At 44.3% G+C, this 26889-nt stretch overlaps 1 protein-coding gene across 1 annotated transcript in view; it reads right to left on the bottom strand.

The window, feature by feature from the left end:
* The window catches only part of abat (4-aminobutyrate aminotransferase), a 149694-nt gene that overhangs the window by 36518 nt on the left and 86287 nt on the right, over nucleotides 1–26889 (bottom strand). The window contains exons 4-6 of the mRNA XM_080206645.1: nucleotides 26846–26875; nucleotides 16522–16639; nucleotides 2564–2613 (exon numbers count right to left, since the gene is read on the bottom strand). Of these exons, the coding sequence (XP_080062771.1) occupies nucleotides 2564–2613; nucleotides 16522–16639; nucleotides 26846–26875 (198 nt within the window). The remainder of the gene's footprint in view (nucleotides 1–2563; nucleotides 2614–16521; nucleotides 16640–26845; nucleotides 26876–26889) is intronic.

Raw genomic sequence — 26889 nt, 5'->3', positions numbered from 1 at the left:
AGGCTTATGTTAACACTGCAATGAAGTTACTGTGAAATTCCTCTAGTCACTACACTCCCGTGCTTGTTTGGGTCAATGTACCCAACCAGCATGTCATTCAGACTGTGGGAGGAAACTGGAGCATCCACAGGAAACCCACACAGACAAGGGGAGAATGTGCAAACTCCACACAGACAGTGACCCAAGCCAGGAATCGAACGCGGGTCCCTGGCATTGTGAGGCAGAACTGTGCCATCGTGCCACTCCCCCCAAAAAATCAAATCAGTTCTGGCAGCGGTGGATTCTTTTTCACTGTTTCAGTGCGCTTTGTGAATTAAGAAAGTTCCTGAATCGTGTTATCTCCATTTTCGCTTTAACGCGGTAACTATACAATTTTTGAAACAAACAGCTGCTTCACTCGCCACCTCTCCTGACTCTCCCATTCACTGCCTCCGTCTCCCAAAGCTCCTGCTCGCCACCTCATATGCTTGCACCTCTTCCCAGCCCTTATTAATAATCTGGATTGTTTTATAGCTGATATTTCAGCGGTAACCCTGATTTTAACACACAGCAGGTTTTGGGCAGGTGGGTAACAAGGTGAGTTTGAAACTCACCCATTGCTCCAGAGTTGAAGCAAAGTCAAAATTTACCTCCTGATCCAAACTGAAATCCTGCTGTCTGGCTTTCACTTAGAAATGGATGAGAGGTCAGAGGAATATAATATATCCCAGGGATTGTCTACTGCCACCATGGAGGTACTGGGTTCAGTTTCTGGAGCTGTTGGGGGTGATTTTCAGCCCGCATTTGCCATCAGAGAGTACGGCAACATGGACGGAAAGTACAGAATCGGGAAACGTGATTCTTGCTGACGAGATTGTGTGTCCCCATTTTCTCTGTCCTTTGATCATCATAGATCATAGAACCCTACAGTGCAAAAAGAGGCCCTTCGGCCCATCGAGTCTGCACCGAACACAATCCCACCCAGGCCCTAACCTCCATATACTATACCCACTAATCCCTCTAACCTATGCATCCCTGGACACTAGGGGCAATTTCTTAGCATGGCCAATCAACCTGACCCACACATCTTTGGACTGTCAGAGGAAACCAGAGTACCCGGAGGAAACCCACGCAGACATGAGGAAAATGTGCAAACTCCACACAGACAGTGACCCGAGCCAGGAATCAAACCCAGGACCCTGGAGCTGTGAAGCAGCAGTGCTAACCACTGTGCTACCGTGCCACCCTGGTTACGTAACGAGTAATTTTAATTATCCACCATTGCGGCTCCCTCTGCCACCGCAATATGATCCGCCTTGCTAATGTACAGATTTTGAAATTGAGGAGTTCTCCCCAACCTGGCAGTGCCAACTTTTCTCACTCAGGTAACCAGTTCAAACTGAATGGGTGGGATTTTCCAGCCCCCATCCACAGCGTGTTTCCCAGCGACAGAGGAAGCTCGCCATTGGCTACTAGTCCTGCCAACATTTATGGCATTTTGTGTGGATTGCTTGTTCTACCACAGGGCGGTGGTGGGGGCAGGGGGGTCACCTTCCGTGAGCCCAGAAGATCCACCGCTGGAAAGGCTGGAAAATCCTGTGCAATATGTTAAAAATGAACCTCCAGCTTTAGAAGAGTTCATTGCTGCCTACTTGGTGAGAAGCTTAAAAAAAATGGAACAATGGATTTTTGAAGGCCTTGTCATGGGTGTGTAAACTGGGAGATTTTTCATACTGCCCAAGGAAGAGTTAAAAATCATCTCTAGTATTGGGCCAACCATATAATCTGGACTGGAACTATTTGTAGATCAGATCATGTAGGAGTGGCGAGTTTCCTTCTGGGGGCAGGGGACACTGGTGAACCAGTTGGACTTTTTTAATAACAGTAAAATAGATTGCCTTTATCTTGGACTAGCCCACAAATGGCCAGCTACTTTGAATTAAATTTATAATATGTTGTCTTGCGGGGAGATGAACACAAAATCTCTGGGTTACCAGTCCAGTAACGTACCTCAACTGCGCAGAGATTAATCAGTTTTAAAAGTCAGATTGCAGTCTCCAACTTGACAATAAGGAAACTGCTCTGGATTTTATCATCATTTTTATTATTTCTTCATCATTTGAAGCAGAATTCTCATATACATGCACAGAACAGACATTTCCTCATGCTGCATTCATACAGAAAGCAGCCAAATATTTGTCTCTTTCAAACAAAATGGAGAAAGGAAGTAGAAGACTAATTAAATTCTGCTTTAGTTTAAAATATAAAAATACAATGTGATACAGTATGTTGGTGCAGCATCACAGAGTGGCAGATACAGGGCTGTGTGTCCCTATTCTCCAAATACCTCACTCCTATCCTCAGAGTGATGTTGTGAGAGACATTAAGGAAAAGGGCAAATAAAAAGGATAGAGGGCCGGCCATTTGTTGATGGATATTCCAAACATGGTGCTTATTAGCTTGCAGGCTGCACCAATAGCGACATTACAGTTGACTGGTCAGCATCTCAGCAAGAACCTGGTGTGCTAGGTCCCAGACAGGGTGAGAAAATAAACAGGGACAATTAATAAAAGGACGTACTTACCACATTTTGTGGGTTCTGCAGCACTTTAATCAGTGCAGGATGGTTGTAACCTGTAACATTAAAAAAAAAATTATCAGCCTTGAACAAACAAATAAAACACAAACTGGATCTTGTCCAGAAAAGGTGTGAGGCCATTTGAAATATGTATAGCCTGCTTGACACCAGATTCTACCAGCTCCCAGGATCTTCTGACCTTCGGGCACAGCGTAAGTCTGGTGAGAATTACTCCTGGTCTCCACCAGTGGAGAACCAAGGAGACTTGGCCACACCAGTGGGCTCAGAGACCACTGAAAGAGGAGAAATTTCTTTACACTGAGGGTGGTGAATCTTTGGGATTCTCTACCGCAGAGGGCTGTGGAAACACAGACATTGTGTATGCTTAAAGTAGAGATTGATAGATTTCTGATTAATAATAACTTAAAGGGTTACAGGGATAGTGGGTCTGAAAGGCATTGAAGTGTCCAATCAGTCATGAAGATATTGAATGGCTTAATGAGTTGAATGGTCTACTCATAGAATAATTGAATCCTTACAGTGCAGAAGGAGCCACTCAGCCCATCGTGTCTGCACTGACAACAATCCCAGCCCAGGCCCTATCCCCATAACCCCATGCACTTTACCTTGCTAGTCCCCCTGACACGTGGGGGAAATTTAGCATGGCTCATCAACCTAACTTGCACATCTTTTACTGTGGGAGGAAACCAGAGCACCTGGAGGAAATGCACGCAGACGTCGGGAGAATATGCAAACTCCACACAGTCACCTGAAACCAGAATTCAACTCGGGTCCCTGGCGCTGTGAGGCAGCAGTGCTAACCTTTGTGCCACCCATAATGTTGTACCATCTTGTTCCTATTTTCCTAAGACCTCAGTAACACTGTCTGCGTCTCGCTCTACTTCAACGCATCCATTGCTGAAATACTCAGCCATGCTTATGTTACCTCGAGATAATCTCCCAGCCAGCCCTCCACCTTCTACTCTTCACAAACATTAGTCCACTTAAAACTTCGTCGCTTTTGCACTCAGTCCTACACCAAGATTTGTTTATCCATCACACTTGTCCTCACTGGTTTACACTGGTTTTCCATCCTCCAATCCCTCAAATTTAAAATCCTCATCCTCATTTTTAATTTCCTTTATGCCCTCACTTCTTTCAATCTCAGAAATAGAGAAGGCTGGTGGTATACGGACACAATACAACTTCTCCTGCTGGATTGAAAAACAGAACACCAAAACTAATCCTTTCAGTCCTGCACCCTCAGGGAGTGAGCATGCAGTGGACATTTATCCCCTCCCACAACACTTCTCATGCCACAGGGACTGGAGGGTACAACGGCGGTGGTTTACAATAATACAATTTATGTAGCGGTAGAGTTTACTCAAGTTGGCAGTGTGGTCTCAGCTGCTCCCAAAATCTCACTTTGACAAATGGGACACATGACAATTCAAGGATGTAACATTGAAGGATCCAAGAGGAATCTACTACCAGTAAGGCTCTGTGCTGCAAGGGAAGCCTAATCCAATTTGTTCTACTTCATACAGCATGCATTCATTACCTCGAATTATCTTTGTTGATATGCTGGCAACTCAAAATTTTCTCTGACATAAACTTTCAGACATAATCAATTTTCACGTGCAGCCAGTAATTGGAAGAAAATATAGATTTTTTTCCTATGTTGATTCACACTGAAAATTAATGAAAAGATCATTAATGAAATGATCTCAGAATGTGGAGATCCAATAACGATTGCCATTGGGAAAGAAAATCATTTTTCTCAGGGATTAGAACCTCTGCCCATGTTTTGCCAAATAACAGTCGGAAATCTGTCGAGGAATGTTATTGTAATTAGCTCTGTCGCTAGTCCCATTATTGGTAAAGATTAGACATATGTTTGAAGTTCTTTTTTGGCCCCATTACTGTCTGACAAGACTTGTCGACAAAGCACCAGTGTCATCCAGTAGATTTTTCTTAATCATCAGCAGCTAAATGTGTGAATCTTTTCTCAGTGTGCTGCCTAAGCGTGGATAGACTAACTCAGTGTCTCAGCAGGAAGACATCCAATAACAGTCTCACAACCAATTAATACAACTGTGAATGTGAAACATTCACACAACAGACTCGAAGAATCTGCAAAGGATTACACATGCAAAGGCTCCAAACTCAAAATTAGGCTTAACAATATTCTGAAAACTGTCCTTTTGCCCTACTAATTGCCCTGACATCCCCCTAGCGATTTAGCATGGCCAATCAACCTAACTCGAACATTTTCGGACTGTGGGAGGAAACTGGAGCACCCAGAGGAATCCCACGCAGACAGGGGGAGAACATACAAAGTCCACATTGGCAGTGATCCAACTGGGAATCAAATCCGGGTCCCTGGCGCTGTGAGGCAGCAATGCTAACTATTGTGCCACCGTGCCGGTCCCAGTGGTGCAGAAGGAGGTGACTCAGCCATCATCCTTTGCACTAGGTATGACTCCAATCAATGGACATTTTCCCTCCTGATTCCCATTGACTCCAGTTTTACTGGGGTTCCTTAATTGCAGCTCCAACAACTTTTAAGAAGCTTGACACCATCCAGGACAAAACAGCCTGGTTGACTGCTACTCCTTCCACAAACATTCAATCCCTCCACCATTGACGAACAGTAGCAGCAGTGTGTACCATCTACTTAGCACAGCTCTTTAAACAGCACCTTCCAGACCATGATCACTACCATCTAGAAGGACAAGTGCAGCAGATACATGGGGACGCCACCAGGAAGTTCCCTACCCAAGCCATTCACCATCCTGTCTTGGAAATATACCTCTGTTCGTTTATTGGGTCAACATCTTGGAACTCCCTCCTGAACAGCATTGTGAGTGTGTAAAAACCACATGCCTTTAGGTCTACTCTAGACAGTGCTTTTACCTGTAGGGTCACTCGAGGGGGCGGTGGGGACCCCAAAGGACATTAGTGAACCCAGGTAGGTTTTTCCAATACTGGTTTCATGATCATCACTAGATTCTTAATTCCCAGTATTTTTTATTGAATTCAAATTTCACTGTCTGTCATGATGGGATTCGAACTCACGTCCCCAGAACATTTCCGGATTAATAATCTAGAGAAAATACTACTAGGCCATCGCCTCCTGTCTTGTTTAATTGTACCTGAAAGACCTGCAGAGATGGAAATTTTTAAATAAAGCAGTGATGTTGGTCTGGTAATATAGGTCGCAATTCTGCCCACTTTCTCCTTGGCATTGCTGAGACAGCCTCACCAGAACAGGTGTGCAGCATTGCTAAGAGTGGTGAAGCGACAGGAAGTATTTGAAGTGCCAAAGGCAAGCTGGCAGTTGATGGAGGGACAAATTGTCAGCTTTTTAATTGTTGGGTGGTTGTTTTCTTCATCTGAGGATGTAAAATGGTTTTGTTCCTGGAGGCCGCCTTTTAAATTGTGTCAGGCCTCCGTTTAATGTAACAACAGCTTTTACTGTCAGTACCATGCCTCTCCCCAGCCGTGTCAAGTTTCCAAATGCAGTCAGGAGTAATGCCACTGAAAAATAATAAAAATGTGATTGATGTCAGTAAACTGCCAGGGGTAAAGAGCAGGTTGGCGGGACAGGCGTAAACCCGACTGCAACATATTTCTGCTATTGATCATAATGAATTCCTCAGGCCGACTGCCCAGATTGTGGTTGTCTGTGACCGGGCTGTACTGTGCAATTACATTTTTGGTTGGCTAATCGATTCTCTTATCTCTGTATTCAAAGCATTCAGGCCCATTGATTATGCTGGAGTCTATTGGGAAGATTGAATCTGTCCGACAGTTTTTGTCCCAGATTTGCCAGTCTTCTTCAGACATTTATCAGTAAGGACAAGGGACTAGTAGAGGTCTATGCAAGGTGATAAATGTTAGACTTTGTGTAACTTGATGGAGGGAATAAAAGGATCTGTAGGAATGGAATATTAAGTTGTGACTCTACAAAGTTAGTGCAAACACTCAGTGAAGTTCATTAGGTTGTGATTTGCTTTGTTTTGTAGAATTGTCAATTAGCACTTATGTGTTATAACCAAATCGAATCCAAATTGCTACCCAACTAAATTGCTGGAAGTGGTGATGTTGAGATTAAGCATCGTAGTAATACACACAACTGAATAATTGACAAATAAAAATTCTCTGGACGTCGTCATTACCAAAGTATTCCATGACCCCACCGCACCCTCGAGTGACCCTACAGGTAAAAGCACTGTCTAGGGTGGACCTAAAGACAAATGATCATAATGTTCTCGAATGTGTTTCTTAGCCTGTGCTGATTTATCTGCTCTCCTCTGGAACTGTAGGTTTAGCACAAGGATTAACTTTACAGCCTCCAGGTAGGGAGGAAAGCGATCTGTCAGGTCTCCAGTTTCAGACGAGTACTCAGTTTCATCATGATGAAGAGTCCATTTCTGTGGGTTTACTCTCCATGGCCAAATTGCCCACTGGGAGGCTGTGTAAGCACTCACGTGAAAAATACTAACAGGCCGTGGGATTATACTCCAACCCAAAAGGACAAAATTAGCAACAACAAAAAAAAACTCCTTGATTCATTCCACTAATTAAATAAACCGACTGCAATTAGGAAATTTGACACAAAGAAACACCTACTGTGTATTAAGCTGATCTTTCTCCACACCCAATCTATGACTGTAACACTATACTCTGCATCCTCCCCTTTTGACCTATGAAGAGAGACTAAATAGACTGGGTCTGTACTCGTTGGAATTTAGAAGGCTGAGGGGAGATCTTACAGAGACGTATAAGATAATGAAAGGGATGGATAGGGCAGAGGTAGAGAGATTCTTCCCGCTTAGAAAGGATAGCAGGACTAGAGGGTACAGCCTCAAGATAAGGAGGGGGGTGCAGTTTAGATCGGAGTTGAGGAGGAACTTCTTCACTCAAAGGGTGGTGAATCTCTGGAATTCTCTGCCCGTTGAAGTGGTGGAGGCTACCTTGCTAAATATATTTAAGTCACGGGTAAATAGGTTTCTGATAGACAGAGGAATTAAGGGTTATGGGGAGAAAGTGGGAAAGTGGAACTGATCTACTTCAGATCAGCCATGATCTTATTGAATGGCGGGGCAGGCTCGAAGGGCTAGATGACCTTCTCCTGCTCCTATTTCTTATGTTCTCATGTTCTTTTCTTCCCCCCCCATGTACTCGATGAACAGCGTGCTTTGTCTGTATAGCTCACAAGAAACAATGCTTTTCACTGTATCCCAATACATGTGACAATAATAAATCAAATCAAATCAAAGAAAGTCTCCAGGCAAAATCAAAAAAGATTTGAGAATAAATAGAGCTGTAACGTAATATGCTGGGTGTTATCATTGGCCAGAAACTGAACTGGACTGGCCACATAAATACTGTGGCTACAACAGCAGGTCAGAGGCTGGGAATTCTGCCATGTGTAACTCACCTCCTTACCTGGTCTGGCCTACACGTGACCCCAGAGCCACAGCAATGTGGTTGACTTTCAATTGCCCTATGAAATGGCCAAGCAAGCCACTCAGTTGTATCAATTGCTGCTGCAGGGTTTCAAGCAGGCAGTTCACCACCACTTCCTAAAGGGCAACTAAGGATGGCCAATAAATACCCATATCCAACAAGTTTAAATTAAAGTCAGAGAACTAAAATGAGTGGGAAAATGGGTACTGTCCTGTCACAGAGTTTCGCCAGGGCTTTCCTAGGATAAATTAAAACTTCCGTTCAACAAAAACCCAAAATGTTATTTTTGTTTGGCTACACACATCAGGAGACAAATTCAGGTTCAGCCCGTCTAATCTCAACTTTCCAGGAAAACAAGCTTACCATTTTCCCTTTACAGTTTTAACATCAACACAAATAGACAGTAGGTGATTGAACTGGAATGGAAATAGGCCATTCAACCCTTCAGTCCTGCTCGAGCAGTCAATGGCTGATCTGAACCTCAGCTCCATTTAGCTGTCTTTACTCCATATTCCTTGACACTCTTAATGAACGAAAACAGCCTTGAAAGGCCTTTTGGGAAGAGGGTTCAACTTTTTTATGTGAGAAATGCTTCCTGATTTTCTTCTTCGATTGCCCAGCTCTGAATTTTAATACTATGGGCGCAAATTTCTGGCTCTTCACACCTGCGGGATCTTCCAGTCCTGTCAACGGTGCACCACAGATGCGTGTTTCCTGGCATGTGATGTGGAATCAATGGAAATTCCTATTGACAGTGGTGGGACCAGAGATCCCATTGCCGGACAACGGTGCCACTGAGAAAAACAGCGCCAGGAGGCCAGAGAATCCCGGTGAGTATATCCCCTCGCTCTTGATTCCACCACCAGAGGACACAATTTCTTCATATCTCCCCTGTCAGTTTTCTTTAGCATTTTGAATAGTTTCATCAGATCATCACCCAATTGTCTACATACAGGGGACTATTAGCCAACTTCATCGTTTAATCTTCTCTGCCCCCCATCATCCTGCCAAGTTTGAGCTACACCCCCTCCAAGTTGAACAAAGGAACTTAACAACATGAAAAATAGGAGTAAGCAATACTGCCCCTTGAGCCTGCCATGACATTCTCTAATATCATAGCAAATCACAGATCAACTCCACTTTCTCGGCCAATTCCCATATCCCTGGATTCTCTTTGTCTCCAAATAGATCTTTGTTTCAGCGTTGAATCTAGTTAGCATCCACAACATCCAAAAATTCACAATCATCTGAGTTAAGAAATATCTCAGTCCTCAACAGAACCCTCTTATCATTGATCATCCCTAATTCTAAAATCTCGAGCTGAGGAAACAGCTCTCAGCATCAACCCTACCATGGCCTCTCCGATTTTCTCCCAAGGTAAGCACCCCAGACCTGAATACAGTGGGTCCGATCAAGGCTCTGTGCAACTAAATCATGGCCTGACTGTTCAGGATGCTGGGTGTTTGGCCCACATTGAACACAGCCTGCTGATTTCAGCAGCCCCAATGCTGTATTACACTCTAACCAACTTTTAACGGTATAAGGAAGAACTTCCACCCCTCACTCAGGGGGAAGCCCTGCCTTGAAGAACTGCCTGCCAATCTGATTGGGTCCTGAGGAAGAAATTCTAAGGGGGATCCTGAGGGTGTGGGGGGTACTTCAAGGGGGACTCAAGGATGGTCCTGAGGGGACCCCAGATGGGAGTTTATCTCTTGTGAAAGGGGCCCGTGGGGGTGGTGGGGGGCAGGGTGAGGCTCTGGCTTGATGATGGGGAGGGGAGGGGTGGGCCTGGCCGTCCTCATACCTGCATGGTGTGGGAAGGGGACGGGGAGGTGACTCGATCTTCCAGTGGTGCGGGCAGGAGAAGGTTCCCCTCTGTGCTGAGGGATTGGGGGTGCTCCCCTTGCCAGCACGGGTGGTGGGAGGGGGTTTGCCATGTTCATCGTGGAGGGGGGGAGGTGTGGAATGTCCATTGTAGGGGAAAAGGTGCCCCAATATCTGCACTGTCTGTCAGCATGGATATTGGAGTGCCTTTTAAAAAGGGAACTCAAATCTGAGCTGGCCAGCATGATTCCCAGGCTGCATCAATTTAAATGGTTAAGGTGGGAGAATCCCACCTGAGAGGCAGGGCTAATGCCACCAGGAAACACTGCAGTTTTCCTGATGGTGGGAGTACTTAGAGTTCAAATGGGAGAATTGCACTCTGTATGTTTGTATACATCGTTGATATCTAGCATCATCGTTGCAATGTTGCTGATGTTCATACCCATTTATAGTCACAGACATCCTCCTGATCCATTCTCTCCTTTTACACTGACTTTCAAACAATGGGAAACAAATTACAGCTAGAAATAACACACTGGCTGGAATTTTACCGCCTCACCTGCCCCAGCAAGGCTCACAGAACGGCATTCTCCGTTGACCTCGTGTGGGTGAAGCGGTGAAATTCCAGCAACTATTTACAGTATAACAGAAAACAATGGGCTAAATTTCTGTAATATATCATGACTTCTTAAAAATTCATTTATGGGATGTGGGTGTCACTGAGCAAGTCAGTATTTATTGCTCATCCCTAATTGCCCTGTTATCCTTAATTCCAGGGCAGCACGGTGGCACAGTGGTTGGCACTGCGACCTCACAGCACCAGGGACCCAGGTTCAATTCCAGCCTTGGGTGACTGTGTGGAATCCTTTTCATATCGGTATGGCTTTCCTCCGGGTGCTCTGGTTTACAGTCACACTCCAAAGATGTGCAGGTTAGGTGGATTGGCCATGTTAAATTGCCCCTGAGTGGCAAGTTGATGAGCAGGGTAACTACATGGGGTTCACGGGATAGGACCTGGGGGATATTGTTGTCAGTGCAGGCTTGATGGCTCGAATGGCCTCCTTCTGCACTGTTTCATGGTACTATGGATGAAAAATACCAATGTTACAATAAATCTAATCTAAAGCCTTAAGCAAGAAGTGATATGGAGTGTCAAATAAGGTAAGGCTAAGTTAAAAAACCATCAGTTAAGACCTAATTAACCTTTTTAGTGATAAATTGAATCTGATACTCATTGAAAATAAAACATTTGCATATGGTAACAGACAGTTTGGCCTTTTGGCTAAGACCAAGCACAGGATCAAACGTGAGCTCAGGTGTAATGCCTGTTCTCAGCTTGAATCTAGTATGTCTCCTTTGTGGGGATTGTGAATTGTATCCAAACTGGAATTGTTCTGGATTCAAATAGGACAAAATTCTAGCTGTGGCACTCAGCTCCTGATGGTAGGGCAAGAAATGGGTGCCACTCTCTCACTTTTTGTTAGCTCCCATGCAATCACAGCTAAAACTGAAAGTGTGGGCAGCGTGCACTGGGGACACATACGGCCACACATTGGGGTAAACATTTCAGCGATGAATCCCGCCTTCAGCTGACAATGCAGAGGCACAGACGGCCTAGAAAAGAGTCCCCTGGTCAAACAGAGAGGATCTGCATCACGGGCACAACTTTCCTGCCCAACTCCATTATCATTAGCTTATTGAGAGAAGAAAGATGGCAGAGGTATTCTTCAAATTAAAATTGCATTTGTAAATATTTCACATGACATTGGTTTCACTTTATTCGTGTGCGCATCATCGTTATTTGTTGAAACTTGCTTCAAGAGCTGAATGTACTGGAATTCATCGATACGAGTGAGCCACAATCTATTCTACAAAATATTATTATCTCCGGCATCTTTACTCATATTTACCAAATTGCGTGGGTGGGTTATTGGATTCAGTTTTGCGTTCACCAGCAGCTCAGTGATCAGTGAAATTGCCCTGTATTCACCCAGAATGAAAAACACATCCTGGCTCTAGTCTGAATTGGAATTATTTCCTCAAAGTATCTGCTTCTCTCTTTTATATATAAAAAAATTGTTTCTGAAATGCGAGCATCATCGGCAATGTGTTTGCTGCCCATCCCTAATTGCCCTTGAGAAGATAGCGGTGAGCCGCCTTCTTGAACAGCTGCAGTCCCTCTGCTGCAGGAATTCAGCTCATAACAGCTGTGCGGCACTGATAAATAGGACAAAAAAAACTAACTATGCCTGCTTTCCACTCATGCAATCTTCTGCCGAGAGTATTCAGATTCCCAATTCCTTCACAATCCTTCAAATGCTATCTTATGGATTATCGTAAGGTAACTCATAGACAATAATAAGAAAACATGATCTTGATAAGAGCCAATACATCGAGCAGCATTATTACAAAAGAAAACTAGAAATTCCATCCACAGCCTTGTTCTGCTGCTGCCTCTGCAGTTTCTTTAAACAGCACGGTATTCTGCATTGAAGGGCAAGGCTGGCAGAAGTAGGGAACCCTGGGTGACTCGGGATATTGAGGCCCTGGTCAAGAAGAAGGACATGCATAGGCAGCTGGGATCAAGTGAATCCCTTGGAGTGTATAGGGGGTGTAGGAGTAGAGTTAAGAGAGAAATCGGGGGGCAAAAAGGAGACATGAGACTGTTTTGGCAGATAAGACAAAGGAGAATTCAAAGAGCTTCAACAAATACATAAAGGGCAAAAGAGTAACTAGGGAGAGAGTAGGGTCTCTTAATGGTCAACAAGCTCATCTATGTGCAGATCCACAAGAGATGGGTGAGATCCGAAATGAATATTTCTCATCAGTATTTACTGTTTGAAATGGGAGAATTTATAACTGAGAATAAGTAAATGGCAGAGCAAATAAACAACTACCTTATTTCTATCTTCAGAGGAATTCACAAATAAATTCTCAGAAACGTTAGGGAGCCAAGGGTCTAATGAGGAGGAATTGAAGGAAATCGGTATTATTAAAACAATAATGCTGAAGAAATTAACGGGACTGAAAGTCGAGAAATCTCCAGGACCTGATAATCTATATGCCATAGTACTACAGGAGATGCCACGGAAATAGTGAATGCATTAATTGCCATCTTTCAAAATTCTACGATTCGGGAACAGTCCTGGAAGATTGGAGAGTGACAAATGTAACTGTACAGAAACCTAGCAACTCTACTGATTCCTGAGTTTTAACCTTTCCCAAGGCAATCAAAAGAGTGTTGTTCATCTTTGGTTAACCTTGGGAACAAGAGTAAACTATTCAGCCTCTGGATCCTTTTCCTCTGCCATTTAATGGGATTGGCACAGTAAGAAGTCTCACAACATCAAGTTAAAGTCTAACAGGTTTGCTTGTGCTACCAAATAAACCCATTGGACTTTAACCTGGTGATGTGAGACTTCTTACTGTGCTTCCCCAAGTTCATCGCTGGCATCTCCACATCATTTAATGGGATCATCAGGGCTAATCTGTGATCTAACTCCAGAAAGGAAGTCTAGAAACCCAGGAGCCCAAAGAAAATGTATCAGTTGGTTATCATAGAGAAAACAAGGGGCGCCAAAGAAAAATTCATAGCCACGTCTGCTTCACTTGGCCAGCAAATTGGGAAAATGAAATGAATGAAATGTTATATCTGTAGAAGAATAAATGATAGATATTCTGTTGAATTTTATGCTGGATTTAGATGTGTGCAGTAATAACTATTCCAAAAGACAGAAAATAAGATTTGAAATATCATGAAGCAGAAAAATTTCATCAACACAGTGGCATGGTGGTTAACACTGCTGTCTCACAGCGCCGGGGACCCGGATTCAATTCCAGCCTCCTATCTGTGTGGAGTTTGTATGTTCTCCTGAATCTTTGTGGGTTTCCTCCAGATGCTCCAGTTTCCTTTCACACTCCAAAGATGTGCGGGTGAGGTTGATTAGTCATGCTAAATTGCCCCTTAGTGTCAGGGGGAATTAGCAGGGTAAATATGTGAGGTTATGGGGATAGGGCCTGGGTTGGACTGTGGTCAGTGCTGACTTGATGGACCAAGTGGCCTCCTTCTGTACTGTAAGGATTTTCTGATTCTATAATCTATAATCTAAATGCTGACAGTGCAAATTGAAATATACAACAGCTTGCCACCTATCACTAGACTTGGAGCAGAGGAAGGGCCTCTCCCCAATGTGAACATCCCAAGGTGCTTCAACAGAACATCATGAAACAATGTATGACACTGAGCCACAAAAAAGAGATATCAATCAGATAGCCAAAAGCCTGGTCAAAGGGGTAGATTTTAGGAAACATCTTAAAGAGGGAAGCCAGGTTGGGAGGTAGAGGAGTGTAGGGAGAGCATTCCAGTGATTAGGGTCTAGGCAGCTGAAGGCATAGCCACCAGTTGTGGACCTGGAGGTGTTCAAGAGGCCAAAAATAGAGGAGCCTAGATATCTCAGAGGGTTGTTGCCCTGGAGGAGATTACAGAACATTGATGAGTGAAATGCATGGTTTGACCAAGGGCGGCATACATAGAATTGCTACTGTGCAGAAGGAGACCATTCAGCCCACTGAGTCTGCACCAACAACAATTCCACCCAGGCCCTATCCCCACAAATTTACACTTGCTAATCTCTCTAACCTATGCCTCCTGGGACACTAAGGGGCAATTTAGCCTGGCCAATCAACCTAACCTGCACATCTTTGAACAATGGGAGGAAACCGGAGCACCTGGAGGAAACCCACGCAGGCACGGGGAGAATGTGCAAACTCTGCACAGACTGTGACATAAGCTGGGAATTGAACCCAGGTCCCTGGAGCTGTGAGGCAGCAGTGCTAACCACTGTGCCACCGTGCTGCCCTTAAATTCACTGGCAGTTCAGTACAATGGTGAATCATGCCAACCTTGGTCAAACCATGCTTTATTTCACTCATCAATGCGCTGTATAAGTATATTTTATGCACTGCAGTGAGGTATCTCTCATGCCATACTCCAATTTGACCATGTAATGAGACATTTTTGAAATGGTTTATGTTTTGAAGGACAGGAGATGGCGATAGCATTTGTTATATTAAAGGTTTGTATTCAATGGCCGAACTGAATGAGCTGTTTGCAGAAGAATGCCAGATTGGATATTACTGATGCTTTTCGGATAGTCACAGTTTGATGTTGTCGATTAGGTTGGCAGAACATAAATTAAACAAATGAACCCTAATGAAATGCGGAATCTGGACAATGTAATTCAGTGTCTCAATTCCTTTGATGTATAGCAGGTTAATGCTCCCTTTCACGTACACTGTGGAATATTGAATCGAAAAAGAGATTTTCTTCCCAGAAGGTGAATAGGAATTAGAAAAAAAATCCATTCATATTTAACTTACTCAAAAAGAAGATTTTCAGCAGCTTTTACCAAGCGCTCAGAAGGTTGGAAAGAAAAGGACGTTTAGACTTTTCACCTATCCAAGAGTGGGTTTTGGAGAAGGACCTAGTTTGGATCTGCTGCGGGTGTGTAGAACAGAGCTGCCAACAGATTGTCTGGTCAGTTTATCATCGCTGTTTGTGGGGCCCTTACATCTATGAGATGGCACCATGTTTTCCTACATTGTAATAGTGACTATGGGTGGCATGGTCCCACTGGGAACAGCAATTGTGGTGGGATAAACTGTTTACATTTTGTCATAAAACTCTCATTAAACTTTGTAAATATTTTAGGGGGTTGTATCACATTGACTTTCCATGCCATTAGCCATTGTGGGATATTTATCAGTTCAGCTCTTATTATAAGAAGATGTGATTGTTTCTTTTTGCTCCTTTAGCATTGGAAGTTACAAAACCAATCAAGTTAGAAACAAAGGTTATAATCTGCTGGGATGAGAAAGGGAGGGCTGTAGCATGCTCCCAGCAATGTTCAGTGTGAGTCTAACAGTTGAGCTCGTGGTCTCTGGTCAGTGGAGCGCAGGAGGTCTCACAGCAAGAGTGACAAAAAAAACTCCTCACTGGTAATACCTCTCTGTCCATCAACTATATTTTGTATTGTGACTGCTCGAGTGGCATCCTGCTTGCTGGGGAGAGATCACTTGCACAAAGACTGCAGTCATAGGAAGTGACCAATGCTTTGTGTGAAAATCAAGAAGACAGCTCAATTTTAATTTTAATTTTAAGTGCACCCAAAATTTAGCTAAGCCAACAAATATAACCATGGCGCAGTGTGGAAAGGAAGGACAGAGCAATGGAAAGGGAATGCTAAACCCCTCACTCCCAGGGCCCCGTGATGCAGTATGGCTGTCTTCTATATCACTATAGTCTTCATGCTGATTTTAATAGAGATCAATGGTGTGCAGTATGTGGTTAATCCGAAAATCTCCAGCATTGCCGTGCTTGGGAAGTTCGTGTCCAATTGCCAGAGGGCAATCCAAGAGGGACGGCAATCCTCATCTAGAGTGACATTTAAAAGATGCGAGGGGAGTATGTGGAAATTTCAACAACTGATATTGGTCAATCATAGATTTAGTTCCTTGATAAGAGATGAGCAGTGTTGTACATTAATAAATCTCCACAAACAATAACGTTTTGAGGAAAGATAGACAGCCAAGAAATGGAACTGTCAGGTTTTTTAAAAAACTCTTTGAGGAAAAGTAGCTCCTCGTATATTATTCCCAGTCCTTACCAATAGGGATGGAAGAGATCTGTGTGTAGAGATCGAGCATTCTGTTGCCATCAACATCAACCAAATAATTACCCCGGCTCTCCTCATAGTCACAGAAGAAGTTCACTGCATCTATGTTCTGAGGGAAAATTAATGGGAAAACAACATTTAATTGCAGTTATAGAGTAATATATTTCTACAAATGGTGAAAGTGCTGTTCAGTGATTGTGCAGCAACCACGACACTATTGATGTTATATTCTTATATTGTATTACAATATTAATGCCTTAAAATACAAACGTCAGCAGCCAACAAAAATGCTCTTATGAAATATTTTAGGAATGTGTAGAGATACAGTACATTATATAAAATATGTGATAGTGTTTTAGGGCAGAATTGTTAACTCCAGCCTTTGGCCCTTTGTCCATGAAGATGCTTTTGCAACGACTGATTTGATCATCCTCATTGTAGCCTGCAGTGTGTTGTCCCCATTAAAATCACTACCCTCCCTCAGACCTGGCCAAGCTCCCCCCCCCACCCCCCGTGTGGCCCTCACCTCCACTCCCATGAGTTTGAAGGAAGGCAGACTTGGATGGAAATAATGACCAATCGATTTACCCATTCAAACCTGGCTGGACCATGTGCAACTCCTGGGAAAACCTACTGTTCCATTCCATTCTAGAATGCAAAGGTAACCAGCATCATCCCATCCAACCCCACTCCCCACCCCCAACTAACCACAATGCTCCACTAAACCCCCGCCCCCTCCAAATCTCCACTGCCCCACCCCAGTTCTCCCATCCCCACACCCCAAACATGTTCTCCCATCTCCCTATCTCCCCACCAGCTTGTTTTCTCCACTCCAACCTATCTTTTTAAACTCTTCCCCCCATGTCTCTTTCAGCCTATTTCCAACAAGTGTCAACATGGACAACTTTGCCTTTAAGCTTGTCATCATCCAATCATCCCCCTCTGCCATTTTCCTTCCTTGCCTAGCCCACTTGGCCCTAAAGTCCACTAAGATCCACCCCCAGAACTCTGCTCCCCCGCCCCCAAGGCCTGAACGTGTACCTGGCTTTCGTTTCTCACCTATCTCCCCTCATACCTTCTCTCAGCTCATCCAATCCACGAGACCCATCTCTTGCTCCCTCTAGCGGATGGATATGGGGGATGGAATCATATATCGCACCCCCCCCCACTTCCCCCTCAACTGCTCCAGGTTAAGCAAAGTCTTGATTTTAAAATTCCCATCCTTGATTTCAAATCCCTCCATGGCTTTGTGCCCTCCCAATCTCTGTGACCTCCACCAGCCCAACCCTTAGAGATTTCTGAGCTTCTTCTAAGTCAGACCTCTTGAGTGTCCCAAATGTTAATCGCTGCACCATGTGTGACTGTGACCCCAGTTGCCTGGGCCATAGGCTCCAGAACTCGCTCCCTAAACATCTTCGCCTCTCTGCTTTGCTTTATCCATGCATACAGTCCTACCTCTTTGACCAAGCTACTGGTCATTTGCACTCATGTCTCCTTATCTGTTATATAGGCTGTTATATTTTGGTTGCTAATGCCCCTGTGAAGAGACTGTATAAAAGACGCTGTCATTGTTATTACTGATGTGAGTTTTCACCTCTGTCTGTGGGAGATGGACTACAGCCTGAATGATAATTATTCTTTTCTCGGGAGAGTTTAGTTTCACTTAGTCAATATTTAAATATTGGAGCAGAGAATGCAAGGTAATGAAGATTACCAAATATTCCCATCCAGAAAAAAGAGCAATTGTATCAGTGATACTTCAGAATGGAATTGTATCTGTGTACAAACAACTGCAGTATTTCGCTGAACATTTTATTCAGAATTGATGATCAGCAGCCCAAGCAGATGAAGGAAATCTGTAAAGTGTTGTGAACAGAGACAAGCCAAGGTAAGAACTTGATTTTTTAAATGCGAATGACTTGACTGTACAGTTAGATTTATCTGTTTACAGGCCTGTCTCATCTTTCAGACCAAGATCTTTTGCTAAATTGAGCAAACGTGTCATGCTCTGGAACACGATACACCAACTGGACTCAAAAAAAACTAATTGAACATAAGAACATAAGAACATAAGAAATAGGAGCAGGAGTAGGCCATCTAGCCCTTCGAGCCTGCCCCGCCATTCAATAAGATCATGGCTGATCTGTTGTGGCTCAGTTCCACTTTCCCGCCCTCTCCCCATAACCCTTAATCCCCTCTCTTATCAAGAACCCATCAACCCGCTTCTTAAAAATATCTAGCGAGGCAGCCTCCACCACTTCAACGGGCAGAGAATTCCAGAGATTCACCACCCTTTGAGTGAAGAAGTTCCTCCTCAACTCCGTTCTAAACCGCCTCCCCTTTATCTTGAGGCTGTGCCCCCTAGTCCTACTGTCTTTTTTGAGCGGGAAGAGTCTCTCCACCTCTATCCTATCCATCCCATTCATCATCTTATACGTCTCAATGAGATCTCCCCTCATTCTTCTAAACTCTAACGAGTACAAGCCTAGTTTATTCAGCCTCTCCTCATAGCTCAATCCCCTCAACTCCGGTATCAGCCTAGTAAACCTCCTCTGCACTCCCTCCAGGGCCAAAATATCCTTGCGCAGGTGCGGCGCCCAAAACTGCACACAGTACTCCAGCTGCGGCCTCACCAATGCCCTATACAGCTGCAGCAAGACCTCCCTACTTTTATATTCAATCCCCCTCGCTATGAAGGCCAGCATCCCATTCGCCTTCCTGACCACCTGCTGCACCTGCAAGCTGGGTTTTTGCGACTCATGCACAAGGACCCCGAGGTCCCTCTGCACCGTCGCCTGCTGCAGTTTTTCGCCACGTAAGTAATAGTCCTTCCTACCATTCTTCCTACCAAAGTGGACCACCTCACACTTGCCAACATTAAATTTCATTTGCCATTTCCTGGCCCATTCGCCCAGCCTATCTAGATCCTTCTGCAGACTCTCCACACCCTCCGCACAATTTGCCTTTCCCCCAATCTTGGTGTCATCAGCAAATTTCGACACCCTGCACTCGGTTCCCTCCTCCAGATCATCTATATAAATGGTAAATAGCTGAGGCCCCAGCACCGACCCCTGGGGCACCCCACTAGTCACCAACCGCCAATCCGAATAGCACCCATTGACCCCCACTCTCTGCCTCCTATTTGACAACCAATCCTCTATCCACGCTAACACCCTACCCCCAACTCCATGTCCCCTGACCTTCTGCAATAACCTCTTGTGAGGTACCTTGTCAAACGCCTTCTGAAAATCCAGAAAGACCACATCCACCGGCTCTCCTCTATCCACTGCCCTAGACACATCCTCATAGAACGCCAGTAAATTTGTCAGACACGACTTCCCTTTAATGAAACCGTGTTGCGTCCGCCCTATCAAGCAATTCCCTTCAAGATGCCTCGCAATTTCCTCCTTAATGACGGATTCTAACATTTTACCTACCACAGACGTTAAACTAACCGGCCTATTATCCTGTGAAAAAACAGGGACAAAGCAATAGCCTGCGATCACTCATCTTCCTCTGTACTACAAACCCACCACAAACCTCTCCAATTTACAGGAGTGCCTAATAGTGCGAGTGCTTACCACCCAGTCGTTTTATTTTACGCTCCTAATAATCAGATACTTTAGTCTTATAGATTTTATTAAGTTAAAATATGGAGGTCACCAAAATTTGAGAAGTGCTGTTGCTTCATTCTGATGGACTGCCAACTTCTGACAAACAAAGGTACCTTTGTATGACTTAACTATGCCTTTAGAAATTTTTTTTCATAATGAGAACTGGGATTTAATGAGGATTGAACTCTGATCTTTATGTAACAAGCAACTAATTGAATCACAAATCTCATAGCTCAGTACGTTTTGCTTTGTGAAAAACCAAAGTGGAAGCTGTGGAATTCCATCACTGCTTCTATAACTGCTGATCTTTCTCATGGCACCCTGCTAACCATCCTGCTAGGTTGGAACATTCTCTTTGCAAAATATCCTTCCTGGACCCTTTAAAAACGATCAAATCCAAAGGACTGGTAAATCTCACCAGTTCCCAATCTAATAATAAATAAATTGATTCAGTAAGAGGTCTCACAACATCAGGTTAAAGTCCAACAGGTTTATTTGGAATCACGAGCTGTGCTCCGAAAGCTCATGTTTCCAAATAAACCTGTTGGACTTTAACCTGATGTTATGAGACCTCTTACTGTGTCCACCCCAGTCCAATGCCGGCATCTCCACATCATGATAAATAGATAAACGCTGAGGCTGTGAAATCTAGCTCTTGTTGGGGCCAAATGGTTTTGGTGCTATGGGGTACTTGCCATTTTTTGGTACAAATTGGCATCTATGCAGTGTACGCCCACTTCTGGCACCAGTTAATAGGGATGCTTATCAAGGTGTGAGGAACACTCTCTGAAAACCTGTAAGAAATAATGGGTATTCATGCCAGCAGGATCATCCAGTCCCACCAATAGGCTTGTATTTATTGCTAGCCAGCAGAAGATGAGCCTTTTTTTAACTGGGTTATATTGGACTTATTCCTTTCCCAGCCATGCTCCTTTATATGCAAGAGTCTGTGTTTAGGATGGGGAGAGGCCATGCCTAAAACAATACCTGTGGAACGTATAGGAGAAGGTTGGGACTTGATGTGTCTGTGTCCTGGCCTAATGTGTAACCCCCCAGCTAAACACAGGAGTTTGCTACAAGTGATTTTCAGTTCCAGTGATATGCTGAAATGTGCATATGACATGATCCTAAAATCCCTACAGAAGAGGCTATTCGGCCCATCGAATCTGCACCAATTCTCTGACAGACCATCTTACCCAGGCCTTTTCACCCATCCTATCCCTGTAACACCACACCTTTCCCATGGCACCTAACCTGTACGTCTTTGGAGTGTGGGAGGAAACCAGAACACCTGGAGGAAACCCACACAGACATGGGGAGAATGTGCAAACTCCACACAGACAGTCGCCCAAGGCTGGAATTGAACTTGGGTCCCTGGCACTGTGAGGCAGTAATGTTACCCACTGTGCCACCGCGCTGCCCTAATACAATACAATGATAAAATCACAGAAATGTTCATTGCAAACAGGTTGACAATGTTTACCTGAGGAAAAACATGACCTTGGATATGATCCTGCTTCATGACTATGATGGAATAAACAAACCCTTTTGCACAATAGGAAACGGTTGTGCAACAACACTGACAGGACACATTGATCATTTTGAATGCTTTTAAAACCTATCAGTTATGTCAGGTTACTTTGGTCAAATAGCTAGCTGCCATTCCAAACTAGAAATCACTAGTCTGCTAAAGCCCAGAGAAAACACCACAAAGCATAACAACAAAGAAAGGATGTGACTCCAAGAAAAAGTTGCTGGCGTGCTATAAATGAGAAAACAATCACCTATTGACCAGCTTTTTGCACTGTTCATTATTCTAGGATAGTGTTAGAAGGGTACTCTCAGGCACACAAGCAAAACTGAAGTCTCGTTTTGTAAAGAGTGGAAGATAGTGAGGTGAAATGGACCAATTGTCACACAAGAGGAAGCTTTGTTTTCCTGAGACAGATTTAATACTGGAATGAGTGCAATAATTCCAGTTCAGAAGATGGTGAAGCCAATAATGTCATTGGATGAACAAAGACCAGAGGTAGATCCACTAAAGGGCAAGGAAGTGGTTGGACTTGAGGGAAAAATTGAAGAAGCGATTGAACAAATGCAATTACATTTCACTGCAGGGTTTATGTGCCGTACTGAATGGCAATGTAGAGTCTTTAAGACGGGAAGAACTTTTCATCACCTCAGTGCAATTCATTCACTACTCTGAATGCTCTCAATGCGGGATGATTTACTGGCCTTCCTCGTGAAACAAATATGTGAAACACTTAAATCTAGCTTACGGTGAACTATCTAAAACTCTGAAGCTATATTTCAACAGCTGTTTATTTGAATAGGAAGAATTTAATTTGGCACACCTGGGACGGGATTCTCCGAGCATTCACGCTGGCGGGATTCTCCCATGTCGCTGGGATGAATGGAGATTTGCCTGAGTGCCAAGTTCTCTGTCCTCTCTGGCAGTGAAGAGTGAATGAGGGGTGATTGACCAGAGAATTCTGGCCATGGCCTTTAACAGCACTGGTAATCCTTGGACTTGTTGGATCATATCCAACAATCAGTATAAAATCCATTCATAAGCTGGTCATTTTCAATTATTTTGACAGGAAGACATACATATCTTCACTGCTAGAAACAGCATACTACCACCCTATTAACTGCTGATATGTTTCCATGCTAACAAGATTTATAAAGTAATTAAACTTCCAGTATTTCTGCTGAACTGAAGGCACTTTTCAAGGTAAACATTGTAAGGCTTTCCATTTCTAGTTTGCTTTTGAGCTTTCTACGCTTCAAATCAGTCTGCACTTTTTTCACCTAAGTGCTTTGATTGGTCAAAGAAAATAGATTGCAAAAGATTCTTAAAGCACAGAACGAGGCCATTTGGTCCATTATATCAATGCTGGCTCTTTGCTAAAGAAATCCAAAACTTCAAGAAATCTAAGAGCTTCAAGTGTTTAGGTATCCAGATCACTAATAACCTGTCCTGGTTCTCCCAATGCTGACATTACAGTTAGGAAAACCCACGAACGCATCTACTTTCTTAGAAGACTAAGGCAATTTGGCATGTCAGCTACAACTCTCACCAACTTTTACAGATGCACCATAGAAAGCATTCCTTCTGGTTATATCACAGCTTAGTATGGCTCCTGCTGTGCCAAGTCCGCAAGAAACTACAAAAGGTTGTTAATGTAGTCCAGTCCATCACGCAAACCAACCTCCCTTCCATTGACTCTGTCTACACTTCCTGCTGCCTCAGCAAAGCAGCCAGCATAATTAAGGACCCCACACACCCCAGACATACCCTCTTCCACCTTCTTCCGCCTGGGAAAAGATACAAAAGTCTGAGGTCACACACCAACTGACTCAAGAACAGCTTCTTCCTTGCTGCCACCAGACTTTTGAATGGACCAACCTTATATTAAGGTGATCTTTCTCTATACCCTAGCTATGACTGTAACACTACACTCTACACCTCTCCTTTCCTTCTCTACGAACAGTATGCTTTGTATAGTGCGTCAGAAACAATACCTTTCACTGTGTGTTAATACATGTGACAATAATAAATCACATCAAATCAAATCAAAAATCAGTCCTGCTATGTCTCCTTAGCTTTGTGCCTATCTCTGCTTCTGATATTTATCCAATTTTCCCTCACAATAGGAAATAATTTCTGCATCAAACACTCTGTGCAAACAAAAAACATTCTCTTAATCTTAGAAAATCGAACTCTGAGAAGGAAAATCAATGATTCCAAACACTGTGTGGAATATTTCCTTTTGGAGTCAGTCCAGTGGAAGGCAGGAAATTCAGCTGGATGGCGAGGTGACTAAACACATGCGATTTTTCGCCGTCCGGCTCATTAGTTCTGTATCCACGTATCTCGAAGTGGGGTGGGCAGAACGTCACCAGCCCTGCCAGTACATTATGTGCTCCAAGGTCCTGGCACCATATTTAAAGGGAATCCCAGGCAGACAGTCACTCAGTGTAGGCCATGAACTCTGCAACATTCCTCCAGAGTAATGCAACCTTGTGGATGCAGCTCGTGCTGGAGAAGTGGGCAGATCCGGGGACACACGAGGGCGCCTCCAACATTGTCCTTCACTCATTTCTCGATAACATTGCTGTCAGTGGTACATCCATGGTCTGGCTAATGTTCACCATTGCATTGATCCATAATCAATACCATCTTGACCTTCTAGAGGCCGCCTGCCTCTTGCTGCTCAGAGCCTTTCTCCTCCTAGCCCTGAGGTAACCTGTGATGGGCCCTCCTTCTCCTCATATGGATCAGAATCATTACCGAGGCAGTTTGCATTGTCAATGCCTCAGTGGATGTGTGAACAAATTGAAGTGATATATTCAGTAAGCATGTCCTTCAGTGAACATGGTTTCCCCCCAGTTCAAAGCTGGCAGCCCTTCAACTGCTAAGCCCTTCAGCTGGCCTCTGGCTAGAATATGCAGCCCCACTCCTTAGGGTGAAAAGCATCCTAGTGGAGCAGAGAAGGGTGTTCCTCCCATCATGTATTACAGTACAGATATTGCTTTTTGACTAGAGTGTGCAAGAAAGCTCCCTCTGACATCATCCCAATTGCCTCCAATCTCTCTGGAGTCTCAGAGATAGATTATTCTCTTGGTAGCATAGAAAGACTAACCACATAAGCCTTTGTCAACCATGACCATTCACCTGGGAGGATGGAGACTCGGACTGCTGAGTTGGGTGCCATCCACTGGAAGCTTTCATCTCCCTCCTCCCTTCAACACTGCCTCTGACTGCAGCCAATGGCACAGAATAGATGGTAGCTCCACACCTTGCTGGGATCTCCATGTTATGAGATCCATGGGTTAGAAACAAACCTGCTGCTGTTTGTGGGCTCCACCATAGAGAAAGAACACAGCTATTTAAAAGTTAATTCATGGGTGAGGGTGTTGCTGGCTAGGCCAGCATTTATTGTCCATCTCTAGTTGCCCTTCATAAGGTGGTGGTGAGCCGCCTCCTTGAACTGCTGCAGTCCTTGAGGTGTAGGTACATCCATAATGCTGTTAGGGTGGGACTTTGACCCAGCAACAGTGCAGAAATGGCAATATATTTCCAAATCAGGATGGTGAGTGACTTGGAGGGTGGCGTTCCCAGGAATTTGCTGCTCTTGTCCTCCTAGATGGTAGTGGCCGGGGGTTAGAAGGTTCAGCCTAAGGAGCCTTGGTGAGTTCCTGCAGTGCGCCTTGTAGATGGAACACATGGCTGTCACTGTTCATCAATGGTTTGGGAATTGAGTGCTTGTGGAATGGGTAGCAATCAAGGGGGGGGTGCTGCTTTGTCTGGGATGGTGTCAAGCTTCTTGAGTATTGGTGGAGCTGCACTCATCCAGGCAAGTGGGAAGTATTCCATCATACCCCTGACTTGTGCCTTGTAAATGGTGGACACGTTTTGGGGGAGGTCAGGAAGTGAGAAACCCATTGCAATATTCCCAGCCTCTGACCCGTTCTTGTAGCCACAGTATTTATATGGTTGGTCCAGTTTAGTTCTGATCAATGGTAATGCATAGGATGTTGATAGTGGGGGATTCAGTAATGGTAATGATATTGAACATCGAGAGGAGATGGTTAGATTCTCTCTTGTTAGAGGTAGTCATTGCCAGGCATTTGTGTGGCACGAATGTTACTTGCCACTTGTTAGCCCAAGCCTGAATATTGTCCACGTTTTGCTGCATTTGAACATGCTTTCAGTATCCGAGGAGTCGCAAATGCTGCTGAATCATCAGCGAATGTCCCTACTTCTGACCTTATGATGGAGGGAAGGTCATTGATGAAGCAGCTGAAGACGGCTGGACCAAGGACACTACCCCGCGGGACTCCTGCAGTGATGTCCTGGAGCTAAGCATGGTTGACACCCTGTGGCCTAATAATTACTTAGTCAGCTGCTTGTGCTGACTTTGAACTCCACTTACCTGAAAAGGTCCTTTTCTCACTTCAGTCAGTGAGTCCCTACAGTGCAGAAGGAGGCCATTTGGCCCATCGAGCCTGCACCTGACAACAATCCCAGCCAGGCCCTATCCCCGTAACTCCGTGTATTTACCCTGCTAATCCCCCCTGCCACAAAGGGATGATTTGAGCATAGCCAATCAACCTGACCTGTACACCTTTGCAGTGTGAGAGGAAACAGGAGCACCTGAAGGAAACTCATGCAGACATGGGGAGAATGTGTGAACGCCACGCAGGCATTGAAGCTGGGTCCCTGGCTTTGTAAGGCAGCAGTGCTAACCGCTTTGAGGTATCTCACTGACTAATTGTACAGCATGGTCAAGGGTGGATTTATAAAATGGTTTGTGTCACCTTCCAGACCCAGTCCAACACTCCCTACCCTCCCCCCCTGCTGTCAACTAGCAACTCCATCCCCTATCACCCTTGACCAATCCGATATCACCATTCCTTTCTCTGTTACTCATTATCCTGGGCTCGTCCATGATCCACCTCCACGTACCTCCTCTTCCCTCAGAGGTCTGCTTGAGGTTAACTCTCCACAGATGCTGCCAGAATGGCTGAGTTTATCCAGCATGTTTTGTTTTAACTCAAATAAACTGTTCAGTGTGAGATGATTTAATCACATGACATGTCAGTGCAAGATTCCCAATAGCTGGTGATGATGTTCCAGGGTTCCTCTAAGTAAACAATTTGTTATGATTCAGATGGTGTAACGTTGAGCTGCTCACCTGTAACTCATTCAGCTTCTTCATTAGATCCTGAAAATAATCAG

The sequence above is a fragment of the Carcharhinus amblyrhynchos genome, chromosome 18, assembly GCF_965287045.1.
Source record: "Carcharhinus amblyrhynchos chromosome 18, sCarAmb.v2.hapA, whole genome shotgun sequence".
Lineage (NCBI taxonomy): Eukaryota > Metazoa > Chordata > Chondrichthyes > Carcharhiniformes > Carcharhinidae > Carcharhinus > Carcharhinus amblyrhynchos.
Note: the sequence above shows the minus strand (reverse complement) of the source record. Positions and strands in the feature narration are given on the sequence as shown.